A 14,797-nucleotide genomic window follows, 5' to 3' on the forward strand; every position below is an offset into this window, starting at 1 on the left:
GGTTGATACAGGGTAATCAGGTTGTCCCACGTGGGGCTCACAGTCTTAATCCCCATTTTACAGGTGAGGCAACTAAGGCACAGAGAAGTTAAGTGACTTGGCCACAGTCACACAGCTGACAAGTGGCAGAGCCGGGATTAGAACCCACGACCTCTGACTCCCAAGCCCAGGCTCTTTCCACTGAGCCACGCTGCTTCCTGGCACAGGGATTGTGTCCAACCTCATTAACTTGTGTTTACAACAGTGCTTGACACATAGCAAGTGCTTAACAAATACCATAATGATAATATTACTACCCTGCATAGTCAAGCGCTTAGAACGGTGCTCTGCACATAGTAAGCGCTCGATAAATACTATTGAATAATACTACCGAACAAATACTACTTAGACTGTATCTGATTATCTAATTATCTTTTATCTACTCCAGTGCTCAGTACCATGTTTGGCATGTAGTACGGGCTTAATAAGGACCTTCCTACTGTCAGTCCATCAGGGGTATTTATTGAGCCCTTACTATGTGAGGAGCACTGTACTAAGCGCTTGGGAGAGTACCAGACAACAGAATTAGCAGACACGTTCTACTACTATTGTCTACTACTCCAGCATGGCTTAGTGGAAAGAGCCCGGGCCTGGGAGTCAGAGGTTCTGGATTCTAATCCTGGCTCTGCCACTTGTCTGCTGCATGACCTTGGGCAAGCCACTTAACTGTGCCTCAGTTAACTCACCTTTAAAATGGGGATTAAGACTGTGAGCCCCTCGGGGGACAACCTGATCACCTTGTATCTACGCCAGTGCTTAGCGCACAGTAAGTTCTTAACAGTGCTGTGCACATAGTAAGCGCTTAAGAAATACTATTGAATGAAATACCATCATTATTATTCCTCTCATTAACTGGGAGGCTTGGAATTCTGTCTCCAACAGCTCCAAGAGCCCCTGGCTTTCCTTGCCTGTTCTGAGCCCAATAATCACTGTGAGCCTGTCGTTTAGACTGTGAGCCCGTCATTAAGCAGGGATTGTCTCTCTCTGTTACCGAACTGTACATTCCAAGCGCTTAGTACAGTGCTCTGCACAAAGTAAGCGCTCAATAAATACTACTGAATGAATGACCCCCTAAGGTCCCGGGAGTTTCACCGGGAAAAGGACAGAGGTCCCTAAACTTCCCAGGAAGTGGGAGTCCAAGCTGGGCTTGAAAGTTGACAGCTTTCCTGAGATGGGAACCTGGAAACCGATGAACGCTGGAGTCTGTCCGAGACCCCCCAGCGGATCGAGTTATCAGAGGCCCAGCATCCCACCGCCCTCCAGCCTCCCATTTCTCCCTGCCAAGTTGACACGTCCTCAGGCTGGCAACAAACAAGTGGCTGCCTCAGGAAGAATTGAAATATCTTTAATTGATTTCCTGCCCCGCACAGATCTCTTTTACCATCACTCCCCTTTAGAAACGAGGTAAAAATGCCCTCTGAGCCCACCTCCTCCCTCGGTGTTTCACTTTCACCGCCCGGGTCCCCATCTTCCCTGGTGGGGTGCGACCAGAAACTGTTCTCTCTGGTTTTACTCACCTCAGTTTCCTTTATGCCCTGAGGCTCCCGCAGCTCTGGAAGAGACGCTCCCCTCAGCCCTCCCCAAGGCCGGATCCCATGGCGCCAGCAGGATGCAACTGGCTGCCGGAGAATTGGGGCACCTCCTTTCCACAGCCCGGTCCGTCTTGGCGGGACACGGCGTGGCCTCCTGCCCAATGGCGTGGGCAGCGCCCTGTGTCCGTCCGAGTACGTGGGTTAAAATGCCAGCTGTTCTCAGCATGCACGTGCTCCTCTGCTTCGCGCCCTTTCGGAAAGCCGCAGGGCCTCCGCTTGAGGATCATTCATTCACTCATTCAAACCGAGGGGGTCTCCGAGCGAGGGGTGGATATCCAACGTGGTGGAATTGGACTGTCAGCTCATTGTGGGGAAGGTGTCTGTTATATTGTTGTGTTGTACTCTCCCAAGTGCTTAGTAAAGTGCTGTGCCCACAGTAAGAGCTCAATAAATATGATTGAATGACTCCAGAGCTGAGGGGTCTATGGTCACTGGAGACTGGAGGGAGGGGGAGAGAGAGAGAGAGAGAGAGACTCTGTGTGTGTGTGTGTGCTCATGTGTGTAGGTGGAGCAGGTTTGCATTTACGTTTAGGTGTAGCAGGTTTATGTTCTGTGGAACATAAGGCCCTCTGTGCCCCCTCCTCATTAAGGTTACAACCCCTCTCCGTATGTTTCTCTCATTGCCCCTCCTCCCGACCCCTCCCCAACCAACACCAAATGCAGGTAATTTCCCTAGGTTGCAGAGTGGGGAAACTGAGGCCCAAAGCAGAGAGGTGACTTCTCCCGGGAAACAGAATCAAAGATGGAGTCTCAGTTCCTCCGATCCCTTTCTTCCCCTGGACCACGGGCCTCCTGCCCCTGCCTCGATGGGGTATCTGCGCCCCGATGATGCGCAGGGCACCGCGGGGCTGAAATGCCCGTCTGGAGCTGTGCTTCCGGCTCAGTTGGGGTCGAGACCTTCCGGGCTCGGCCTCAGGGCTCCTCCCGTTGGTAGCTACGGAAATAAACCGGCCCATCTGTCCGCAGTTGTGGACCGCCCAGAGGTGCCCGGCCCACGGGTTTGAATCTTCTGCCACCCCAGTCCCTCTCGGTCCCTCTTGGGTTGAGCCCACGAGCCCAGCTGGGGGTTTGACCGCCCCAGGGCCCTGACTGGGGACAGAGCACCACTCGGGCCACGAGATCCTTCGTTCCCCCTGAGGTGCAGGGAGCTTCTGTTACATCTCTTTGAGCTTCAAGTGTCGAGGAGAGTTCCCACCCGGGCCCCTGCCCGGCTATCTCCCGATCCACGTTCGTGGCGCGGGCGCGGAGGGCGGCGGGCCTGGGAGCGGAGTCTGGGTCGAGATTTCCCGCCTACAAATGCATTCGCGCAGAGATGGCAGACCCTGGCCTGGACGGGGCTGTGCGGAAAGTCTCCCGGGCGGGGAACGGGTGGCCCGACCGTACCTTGGGACTTGGGAAAATTCACGGAAAGGTTCCGGACCACGGGAGATGGAGGCTTGAAACCCACCACAGCCCAAGGGGCTCTACCGGCCCGGAAGCCGCCAGGTTTCATTTCAGCTTCCTCCGCCCGGCCAGAGACCGCAGCGGCAGTGACCCCTCGATCCACTCGTTCGGGGCTGACATCATGTCTTGCCAAAAAGCCACTTCCTCCTGGGTGGAATCCATCCAGTCCACGGGGACGCCGTAGCTGGATCCTGAAAGAAATGAGCAGGAAGAAGATGTGGGGCCAGGCCTTGAAGGGAGCACGCAGAACCAATCAGTGCTCACGATCAGGAGTGCGGCCTAGTGGAGAAAGCAATGGCCCAGGAGCCGGAGGACCTGAATTCTAACCTCGGCTCCGCCGCTTGCCTGCCGTGTGACCTTGGGCCAGTCACTTGACTCCTTGTTTGCCTCCGTTTCCCCAGCTGTAAAATGGGGATTCAATACCCCTCCTCCTTTCTCCTCAATCAATCGATTAATGGTATTTCTTGAGCACTTACTATGTGCAGAGCATTGTACTAACTATGCTTGGGAGAGGACACGAGGGACATGGCAGAAACATTCTCTGACCACAGCGAGCTTACTTACAGTCTAGAAGGGGAGAAAAACATCAATGTAAATATATCATTTATAATATAAAATTTACAGATATGTACGCAAGTCCTGAGGGTCCAAGGGTCGGATGAATACCAAATGCCCAAAGGTGACAGATCCAAGCACACAGATGACCAGAAGGGAGAGGGAGCTGGAGGAAAAAGGGCTTAATTAGGGAAGACCTCTTGGAGGCGTGGCTCAGTGGAAAGAGCACGGGCTTTGGAGTCAGGGCTCATGAGTTCGAATCCCAGCTCTGCCACTTGTCGGCTGTGTGACTGTGGGCAAGTCACTTAACTTCTCTGTGCCTCAGTTCCCTCATCTGTAAAATGGGGATTAAGACTGTGAGCCCCACGTGGGACAACCCGATTCCCCTATGTCTACCCCAGCGCTTAGAACAGTGCTCGGCACATAGTAAGCGCTTAATAAATACCAACATTATTATATGAGCCCCAAAAGGACAGCTACCATGTCCGACTCGATCACCTCGTACCTATCCCCATGCTTAGTACAGTGCTTGCCACACAGTAAAAGTTTGCTAGCACAATTCTTACTATATTTATGATTATTATTATTATGGTCGGTTGCTCCCCTGAGCTCTCCAAGTTGGACCACGGCTGTCTGACTCTCCTGGATCGGTCAAGATGGAGCAAGAGGTGTCAACTCTAAGCAGCTGTTCTTACACTGGGGCAGTGTGATCAGCCAAACCCTCCGGGGTCCTGGGCCTGAAAATAGATGCTCTGGGGCTCTGGCCATGGCCAATCTTCGACTTGGGAGTTTCTGTGACTTTTCTGGCCTCGGGAGTAAGCATCCGTAGTCACCCCTGCCTTCTCTTCCGCCACTGAGTTTGCCAGCTCCCAATATGCTCCATGCACACCAGGCCAGAAAGAAAGCTTCTTCCACCACGACCACCCTGTGAGGCCTCCACAAAACTCTGGAAAAACGGTGGCTGCGGGTGATCTCTGAGCCCTAAGGATCCTGAGATTCTGCTCCTTTAGCCATGGCTCCCTGATGATTTGAGTTTGATTTTGTACATTTGCGTATTTATTTTGTCTATTCCCCCCATGGCACGAGGCCTCCACAAAACTCTGGGAAAATGGTGGCTGACGGTGGGCCCTGAGCTCCAAGGACCCTGAGATTCTGCTCCTTTAGTCACAGCTCCCTCTTGATTTGGGTTTGGTTTTGTGTATTTGTGTATTTATGTTGTGTATTTTCACTCCCTTCTCCCCACTTATATTCTTAGATTGTGAGACCCCAGGGGAACAAGGACCCTGCCTAATTCCTACCTCTGTATACTCTCTCAGCATTTAGAACAGTATTCTGCACCCAGAAAGCACTCAATAAATACTGTTACTGCCACCAATTTTTAGTGATATTTGTTAAGTGCTTACTATGTGCCGAGCACTGTCCTAAACTTAGCAAGTTCATCCTCTAGACTGTAAACTTGTTGTGGACAAGGAATATGTCTGTTAGACTGTACTCTTCCAAGTGCCCCTAGTACAGGGCAGTACCTTACGACTGATTGATTGGATTGGACGCAGCCCTTGTCTCACACTGGGGCGCACGGTATAAGTCAGGAGAAAGAACATGAATTGAATCCCCATTTTATAGATGAAGTAACTGAGGCCCTGAAACCTGACATGACTTGTCCGAGGTCACTCAGCAGACAAATGATGGAGGTGGGATTAGAACCCAGATCCCCTGACTCCCAGGCCCGTGCTCTATCCCCAAGGCCCTGCTGCTCATTCACTACCACCGTTATAAAGTGTATTTCACCTTCCATTCTCATTTGGAGGCGCTGACCTCACCCCAGATGCTGTGGAAGCGCGTTATGAGCGGGGAATGTGTCTGTTTATTGTTACACTATACTCTCCCAAAGGCTTACTACAGTGCTCTGCACAGTTAGCGCTTAATAAGTATGCCGGACAGACGGACCGACTGGAAGCTTGGCCCTTATAACCGAGAAGGCTGCAGATACAGGCAGACCTAATATTCCCCTACCTCCCTCCTCACAGCCCTCCTGAAATCCCAGCTCCTCCCGTTGGCCCCAACTCCCCCCGTCTGGCCCATCCCACCAGCCCCCTCGAGCGCTCGAGGGTTTATTTCAACCCATCCTCGGCTCCGGTCTGTGCTGTCCATATGGATTCTGGTGCATAAGCAATTATTTATTCTAAATCCACTATTTGTAAATCTGTTCATGCCTGTCTCCTCTGTTTAGACTGGAAGCTTCTCGTGGGCAGGGACTATGTCTGGTACTTCTCTTGTACTGAGTGTACTTTCCAGAGTACACTGAGTGAGCACTCAAAATATACCATTTAGTTACTGCTGCTGCTAGTACAGCTATCATCTCCCTTCACTGTTCTAGCCCATTTTCCCTGTTCTCAGGAGGAAGCGAATCTGGGCTGGAGCAACCAAAGATTGCAGGTTATGAAACAGGAAAAGATCCCAGGGCAGGTGAGACTCCTGGGAGCCACCGTGATTCCCACCGTGATTCCCTTGGAGAGAGTTAGGCTTAGGGTGAGTTAGGGTGAGGCTTGTTTCTGAATGGTAGAAAATTCTGCCCTCTCAAGAGAAGCAGCATGGCCTAGTGGATAGAGCACAGGGCTGGGAGTCAGGAGGACCTGGGTTCTAATTCCAGCCCTGCCACTGGTCTGCTATGTCACCTTGGGCAAGTCCCTTCACTTCTCTGGGCCTCAGTTACCTCATCTGTAAAATGGGGATTGAGACTGGGAGCCCTATGTGGGACAGGGACTGTGTCCATCCTGATTATCTTGTATCTACCCCAGCACTTTGTGCCTGGCACATAGAAATACCATTTTTAAAAAAAGGAAAAGATCACCCCACTTTAGACAAACTTAGCAGCAAAGCCCTTCTTTGGGGCCAAGAGACAGCTTTATTTTGGTGGTAACAGTGACTTAAGAAATGACTCCCAAGTCTCTGTGAGTAACAAGGATAGGAGGAGGAGGAGGAAAAGGCCTTATCAGGGCTCAAATTACTCATCACCTAATGTGTGCATCCTTCTTATCTTATCTTCTTAAACTTATCTGTTAGGAGGAGCTAATTCAAACCAGTCCGGAACAAAACCCATTATTCCATTAATCCTCACAGAGGGAACCTCTGCTTAGGCTTTGGCTCTTTGCTAATACTTCTCTGTGTGGTTGCCATATAAGGCAAGTGGGTCCCTTTCTCCCTGCATTCTCAGTGCTACCTAAGGCAGCTATCACAGTCCTAAAATCACACCTCCTCCAAGAGGTCTTCCTTCCCCCCGCCACGCCCTCACTTCCCCTACTAACTCTTCCTTCTGGGTCGCCTAAGCCCTTGGATCTGTGCCCTTTAAGCATTCGATATTCACCCCACCCTCCGCCCCACTGCACTTACGCCTCTATCTGTCATTTCTTTTTCTAATAATGTTGATATTTGTTAAGCGCTTACTATGTGCAGAGCACTGTTCTAAGTGCTGGGGTAGATACAGGGTAGTCAGGTTGTCCCACGTGAGGCTCACAGTCTTAATCCCCATTTTACAGATGAGGTAACTGAGGCACAGAGAAGTGAAGGGACTTGCCCACAGTCACACAGCTGACAAGTGGCAGAGCCGGGATCTTTTCCCCCTCTAGACTGTAAGCTCCTTGTGGGCAAGGACCGGGTCGACCTACTGTATCGTAGTAGATTATGCCAAGCATTTAGTACAGTGCTCTGCACATGGTAAACATTCAATAAATGGACTACCTACAGGGACAGTCCACACAGACGGCACAGATCTGTCTTACTTCAGGCACTTGGGGGCTAAAAATGACTATGTTCTCTTTGAAAGAGAACCCATCCCTCCCTCCCGGCCCCCTACCGCCCCAACCCACACACATCATCTGCCAACGTACCTCTGTTTTCTGAGCAATATTAGCCCTTCTATGTCTTGGTTTCCCTGTCTGTTGCCTGGTTTCCCAGGTCCTTCCCGAGCCTGGATCTCCCTCCTTCTTCATATATGCCAGTCCATCACTCTACCCACCTTCAAAGCATTAGTAAGGTCACATCTCCTCCAAGAGGTCTTCCCTGATTAAGCCCTTTTCCCCAGCTCCCTCTCCCTTCTGCTTCCCCAACCCCTGGGACCTGTGACCTCTGGGCATTTGATATTCACCCCACGCCTAACTCCACGACATTTAGGTACATGCCTTTAAAATATTTCTTTATAATAGGGCCTCTCCCTCTAGACGGTACTGCTATTTCTGTTGCACTGTGCTCTACCCAATGCTTAATACAGAGCTCTGCACATAGTAAGTGCTCAATAAATACCACTGATTGATTGTGGAAGAGGAATATCACCTCTCCCGGGTTTTCTGAGAATTACAGAGGGGTGGGTGAAAGCTGCTGCTATGACAATTTCCTTTCGAAAATTGGCTTCTAAACTCTTTCCATTTGCCACTGATAATTAACTTACTCCCACTGATAATTACCCCCATCCCCAGCTATGGTGCACAGATGCCATAATAATAATTTTTCTTTTACAAAATTGTGGTATTGGTTAAGTGCTGACTTTGTATCAAGCATCATACTAAGCACTGAGGTAAAAATACAAGATGATCAGGCTGGAGATAGTCCCTGACCCCTAAAGCGCTCAAAGTTTAAGGAGTAGGGAGAACAGGAACTTGATCCCCATTTGACAGAAGAAGAAACTGAGCCCCGGAGCAGTTAAGTGACTCCCCCAAGCTGACACGGCAGGCAAGTGGCAGAGCCGGGACCAGAACCCTGGTTGCGATAACATATCATCACATTCGTATCTACAGGGCAGAGATTAGAGTTAATCATTCTTCTTTATAACCCCCTGGTCTAATGCCTGCTTTTACACTAAATCTAATCCTCAGAAGAATCCTGGCATCAGGAAGCCAGTGCTCCAGTGAAGCTCTCTGTGGGCAGAGAATGTGTTTGTTTACTCTGTTGAACTGTGCTCTCCCAAGCATTTAAGTACCCACCCCTTACCTCACCTCGCTACTCTCCTATTACAACCCAGCCCGCACACTTCGCTCCTCTAATGCCTACCGATCGATCTTGTCTAACACACCACCCACCCCTTGCCCACGTCCTGCCTCTGGCCTGGAACGCCCTCCCTCCTCATATCCATTCATTCAATTGTATTTATTGAGCCCTTACTGTGTGCAGAGCACTGAACTAAGCGCAACAAACAACCCATCACCCCGCCTTCAGAGCCTTATTGAAGGCACTTCTCCTCCAAGAGGCCTTTCCAGATTAAGCCCTCCTTTCCTCTTTTCCCACTCCTGTCTGTAAACTCCTTGTGACTCGTTCCCTTTACTCACCTCCCCGGCCCCCAGTCCCACAGGGTTCATATCTGCCATTTATTTATTTATAATAATGTCTGTCTCCCCCACTAGACTGTACGCATGCTGTGGGCAGGGAATGTGTCTGTTATACTGTTGTGTTGCACATCCCCAAGCGCTTAGTACAGGGCCCTGCACACAGTAAGCGCTCAATAAATGACTGATTGATTGATACAGTGTTCTGAGCACAGTGAGCACTCAATAAATAGCCCTGACTGATCACACCCAGCACACTGACTGCCACTGTGAAGACACCATTGTTCCAAGAAAAAAAAAAGTTCACCACCAAATAATTCCCCCTTCAGCCTGAGCGACCGCCTCCTCAATACCGATCGGTTCTCACCTGTCCCAAGACCCAACCTCAGGCCTCCGAGGAAGTGATTGGTCAGTTTCTCGTGATCCCACACCGTCAACTCGACGCAGGCATCTTTCAAATCCTCCGTGTGGAAACCATCGTAGACGATGGTGTGGTTGAAAATGGGGTTGGGATCCCGCTTTATAACGCGGGTCTTTTGATAACTCTTCTTACTGGTGTCTGGGAGCACGTAGCTAGGAGAAAAGGACAAAAATTACCGATGAGGCAGACTGGGCAAAACCACTAAGGCCACAAACCTGAGTCCTGTCCAGGCAACCCCTGCCCACTCTGGAAGCCACATCCTCTCCCACCTCCCCAGCCCGGACCCCGACAGCTGAGCGGCGGCCTGGCCCCCGACGGGGAATTCCCAGATTCCGACCAGATCGGAGGATTTCGAAGAAGGTTAAACCGCCTCACCGGCTGCCAGGCACGGGCAGTATGACCAAAATATTGTACGATTTATCCTCCACTGACAATTGCCGGTAGGAGCTGAAAATATGCCACCTTCAAGATGGGAAAATTAAAGGCTCGGTAATGGAACCTGCCAATTTCAGACACCCCCACAGAACAAAGGCTTCGGTTTCTGAAAGGAGAGGGGTAGAAAGAAACGGGGGAGAAAAAAGGAGAACCCGAAGACTGCCAGGAGAACACTAGAGAGGGGTGAATTTTGGCGGTTTGGGCCATGGAGTCAGGTAACTTATGGCAGGAGAGGGCCCTCTCTGTGGGGAGAGGGCAGAGCCAAGATCTGGGGGGATAGCCAAGGAGTGTAATTTCTCATCTTTTCCTCCTGCGGTAAGGAAGTTTGGGGAGGGGAGAAGAGTGGGTGGGCAGTCTTAGCAGGACCAAAGGCCTGCATGGTGAGAGTTCATCGGGGCGGTTACCATTTCACGAATGAGTCCACTCCGGAAGGGCGGAGCTGGGGCAGATCTTTGGTGTCTTTGACCCAGATGTGCACTTCTCCCGACACAGGATTCTTGGGGCCTGCAGAACAAGGCGAGGCAGAAGACCTCAGCCCTCGTCGGGCAGGGTGGGGCAGGGGCAGGGGCCCTGGTCTGAGGCGGAAGGGCGATCTGGGTCTGTAGGATGATCCCTGTTCTCTCCTCAAATCCCACCAAGAGCCAAGCCCACCATGACTCCATCTATCTGCCGGGGCAATAGAAGGAAATGGATCCCAAGAGACATCATCCCGGCGAGCAGAAGGAATTGTCACCATCTGTCCTACCACAGCACAGCCCTCGGCCCTAAGCGGGAAGGGCTGATCGGGGCTCACTTCCGGCTCGGCCATTAGGCTTAAGGATCTCTCCGGCCTCAGCCTCCCCATCTGTCAAATGGAGCAAAAATCAACCCTGCCCCATCATTCCTCCTCAGGAATGTGGTGAAGGCAGTTTTTTTTCCTTATCTTTTTTTATGGTATTTGTTAAGCACTTATTAGGTGCCAGGCACTGTACTAAGCATTGAGATAGAAACAAACTAATCAGGTGGGGGACAGGCTATTCATTCAGTTGTATTTACTGAATGCTGACTGTGTGCACAGCAGTGTACTAAGCGCTGGGAAAAGTATAATACGACAATAAAGAGGCACATTCCCTGTCCACAAAGAGCTTACAGTCTAGGACAGGAGCCCCATGTCCCACATAAAGCTCACAATAGTAATCCCCATGGTGCAGAGAAGTGAAGTGACACGCTGCCGTGACACATGGTGGAGCCGGGATTAGAACCCAGGTCCTTCTGACTTCCCAACTTGTACCCTATCCACTAAGCCACCTGCTTCCCCGTGCTTAGTAAAGTGCTTAGCATAGAGTAAGTACTTAACAAAAACCACTATTATTATTACTCCTAATGATAATACTGGTATTAAATTACTTAAGCAAGGGTAGTGGCTAGAGTGCAGGCCTGGGAGTCAGAAGGTCATGGGTTCAAATCCCAGCTCCACCACCAGTCTCCTGTGTGACCTTGGGCAAGTCACTTCACTTCTCTGGGCCTCAGTTACTTCATCCATAAAATAGGGATTGAGACTGAGAGCCCCACTGGGACAGGGACTGTGTCCAACCCGATTTGCTCGTATCTACCCCAGTGCTTAGTACAGTGCCTGCCACTTAGTAAGTGCTCAACAAATTCCATAATTATTATTATTTATTATTATGATTGCGGGTAGTGGTGTTGAAGTAGAGGCCCATCAGAAGCAGGGTGGGGGGTGGTGTAACAGAGCGGCCTGTGGAGAAAGACAACGCCCTTCTGGAACTTACCGAGACTCCCCGGGGGAATGTACTTAATGGAGAGGTTCATCACTCCTCGGTGATCGACGCCATTCAGGGCGGACAGGCTCTGGAACAGGAAGGCACAGATCAGAGCGGGGACCCGCCAACCTCCCTGGTCTTTTTTTGGTTTTTAATGCTATTTGTCAAATGCTTACGACGTGCCCGGAGCTGTACTAAGCGCTGGGGTTGATGCGAGCTAATCAGATTTAAGAGAGCCCTCATCTCTCGTGGCGCTCTCAGCCCGAATCCACATTTTACAGAGGAGGTAACTGAGGCGCAGTGAAGTCAAGTAGCTTGCCCGAGTTCACAGAGCAGACAAGTGGCCGAGGTGGCATTAGCACCCAGGTCCTCTGACTCCCAGGTTCATGCTCTAACCACTAGGCCACGCTGCTTCTCTTCCCACAGCCTGGAAAGCCAAAGTGACTCTAGGAGGGCTGGGGCTGCATCGAAACGGATGCCGCTGGCATGGTGGCACTACAGACCGACAGCACGCCTTCCGGGTTGGTTCCCCGACTTTCCAAACCCTTCCGAGCGCTCTGAGCCGGGCCTAAGTCTGGCCTAGGTCGGCTCGGGACCTACCCGCGGCTTGAGGGTATACCAGTTCAGTTTCCGATTGCCCCAGTCCCAGCTGGCGAGGTCTATTTCCATCTCCCCCAAGAAGCTGTTGCGTCCCAAGGGGTCATTGTGCCATACGGAGAGGTTCAACTTCTGGATCAGCAAAACCATCTTCTCTATCTTGTACTGCAAAAAACAACCACCGTCGTTGCCAAGTTAGTCTGTCAGCCAGTCAATGGTACTTATTGGGCGCTTATTCTGTGGGCCGGAGCATTGTGGGCAGGGAACCTGTCTGTTTATGGTTACAGTGTACTCTCCCGAGTGCTTAGGACAGTGCTCTGCACCCAGGAAGCGCTCATTAAATATGAATGAATGAAAGTACAGTAGCACAAAATCACAGCACTGGAAAGGGGATCTGCTTCCAGGGTGGCTCACTCCTAAGCCATTTCTCTCATTTACAAATGCCGGTTCCAGTTTCTGTCAGTCAATTGTATTTATTGAATGCTTACTGCATGCAGAGCACTTGGGAGAATACAATATAGCAATATAACAGACACATCTTCACTGTCGGGAAGTTCCTGAATCCGTCAAGTTATAGTTCCAAGACCTTGAAAGGGAGGTCTTTGAGTCCAGCACCTCACTACTTGAAAATGGGGCTCATTTTTTGGTTTTGAGGAAGTCTGAGGGCTAATCCTGACACTACCAAAGGCCAGTCGACACCCACAGGAGAATCACTTGGCCACTTTAGAGACGGGAAACCTTCCACCAGCAGGTCAAATCTCAGAGGAGCACACGCCCTCTTTGGTGTTCATCACTTTCGGTGAGTCAGTTACATTTATTGAGTGCTTACTGTGTATTTACTTGAGTGCTTGGGGGACTACAATACAACAATCAACAGACACATTCCCTTCAGAGGATAAAAGGTAGGGAACCTTAAGCAACTCCCCCAGTTGCCCCCTCTTTGGGAGAAACAAGTGAGTAGATCAAGGTCAGTTCACACTGGGCTCTTTCGCTTCCAATTCGCCAGTTCAACTGAGACTGGGCCAATGACCACAGCTTGGATACCCCAGTGGCTGACGAGAAAGAAAATGGTGACCTGAGGCATTGGTCAAAGGATACAAAGTGTGCAGCAGATAATGATAATAACAACTGTAGTATTTGTTAAATGCTTACTGTGTGCCAGGCACAGTACTAAGCACTGGGGTGGACACAAGCCAATTAGGTTGGACACAGTCCCTTTCCCACATAGGGCTCACACTCTCAATCCCCATTTTACAGTTGAGGTAACTGAGGCTCAGAGAAGTCAAGTGCCTTGCCCGCAGTCACACAGCAGACAAGTGGCGGAGCCGGAATTAGAACCCAGGTCCTTCAGGCTCCCAGATCCAGAGACCAAATCCTTCCCCTTTCTCGGGAGCACATCTGCCCAGTCTACCCAGTACCTTCAGCACTTCATTGTAAATCGGATTCACGGTTCTCTTTTTCACAGAGGTTTTCCTCTTCCCCATTCTAGCCTTGTCAGGAAGCAGATAGGTTTTGACGTACCTGAAGAGGAGATAAAAAAAAGGGATGACAAAGAGTCAGCCACCAGCTGAGTAGTTTCTGAGTAGCCCCGCTTCAAAAAACAAGGAGGATTCACAATTGTTTTAGAGAATTTCTATTCACCAAAGGCCTGGAAGAAGCAGGCTGTGAAGTCAAAACTAATTAAGAAATCAGGTTAGAGATGAGTTGGACTTTGAGGTGTTTATAAATCATTCGGTGAAGACAGGTGAGCGCTAGGCAAGGCAGGAGAAGACAGTCTATCTAGCATGCAAGTCAGGAGATTTTCGGAAGCATATCTTAACGGGAGAATCCCTGAAACCTGGCTATACACGACACCGGATATGTGGGACAAGGTGCAAGAATTTTCCCCGATGAACACTGCCTGCTAGGTCCACCAGAGCTACGATGAGAACTCAGGTCTTCCAGAGCTGGGATTAGAATTCAGGTCCCCTGTCACGCAGGCCTGTGCTCTTTCCACAAGGACAATTGTTAAAAAATGGTAGGGAGGAGTGGGCAGTCAGGTGAGTCGGGGAGGATCTGCGAGGGAGTGTATGTGGGTACGTAGTGTGTGTTTTTCAGTGGAACTGGCATGGCCTAGTGGAAGGAGTACAGGCCTAGGAGTCAGAAGGAACTGGGTTCTAATCCCGATTCTGTGACTTGTCTGCTGTGTGACCGTGGGCAAGTCACTTCACTTCTCTGGGCCTCAGTGACCTCATCTGTAAAATGGAGATTAAGACTGTAAGCCCCATGTGGAACAGGGACTGCGTCCCACATGATTAGCTCGTATTACCCCTGCGCTTAGAAGGATGGTTGTCAAGTGCTGAACAAATAACATTATCATTATCGACAGTTTGCACATCTGTGGGCGGGGGGGTATGGTTTTGAGTGTGCATATGGCTAGGTATGTAGTTGTGAGTGTGGCTGTGCAAATGCTGTTGTGTATGTATCGGTGCGGGTATGTGTTTGAGACTGTGAGGCTCAGGTGGAACAGGGACTGTGTCCAAACCAATTTGCTTGTATCCACCCCAGCGCTTAGTAGAGTGCATGGGGCATAGTACGCACTTTACAAATACCATAATTATTATTATGTACACATGCACGTATGCGGCATCTCTTTGGACC

At 50.5% G+C, this 14,797-nt stretch overlaps 1 protein-coding gene across 2 annotated transcripts in view; it reads right to left on the bottom strand.

Annotated features, from left to right (window-relative positions):
- Positions 1-1,363: 1,363 nt before the first annotated feature.
- The window catches only part of LOC100078345 (synaptotagmin-like protein 2), a 72,415-nt gene continuing 58,981 nt past the window's right edge, over positions 1,364-14,797 (bottom strand). For both annotated transcript variants that reach the window (XM_029067885.2, XM_039912425.1), the window contains exons 12-17: positions 13,576-13,678; positions 12,161-12,322; positions 11,570-11,648; positions 10,205-10,304; positions 9,312-9,517; positions 1,364-3,265 (exon numbers count right to left, since the gene is read on the bottom strand). In XM_029067885.2, the coding sequence (XP_028923718.1) occupies positions 3,120-3,265; positions 9,312-9,517; positions 10,205-10,304; positions 11,570-11,648; positions 12,161-12,322; positions 13,576-13,678 (796 nt within the window). In that variant the 3' untranslated portion in view covers positions 1,364-3,119. The remainder of the gene's footprint in view (positions 3,266-9,311; positions 9,518-10,204; positions 10,305-11,569; positions 11,649-12,160; positions 12,323-13,575; positions 13,679-14,797) is intronic.

Source organism: Ornithorhynchus anatinus, chromosome 6 (assembly GCF_004115215.2).
Source record: "Ornithorhynchus anatinus isolate Pmale09 chromosome 6, mOrnAna1.pri.v4, whole genome shotgun sequence".
Lineage (NCBI taxonomy): Eukaryota > Metazoa > Chordata > Mammalia > Monotremata > Ornithorhynchidae > Ornithorhynchus > Ornithorhynchus anatinus.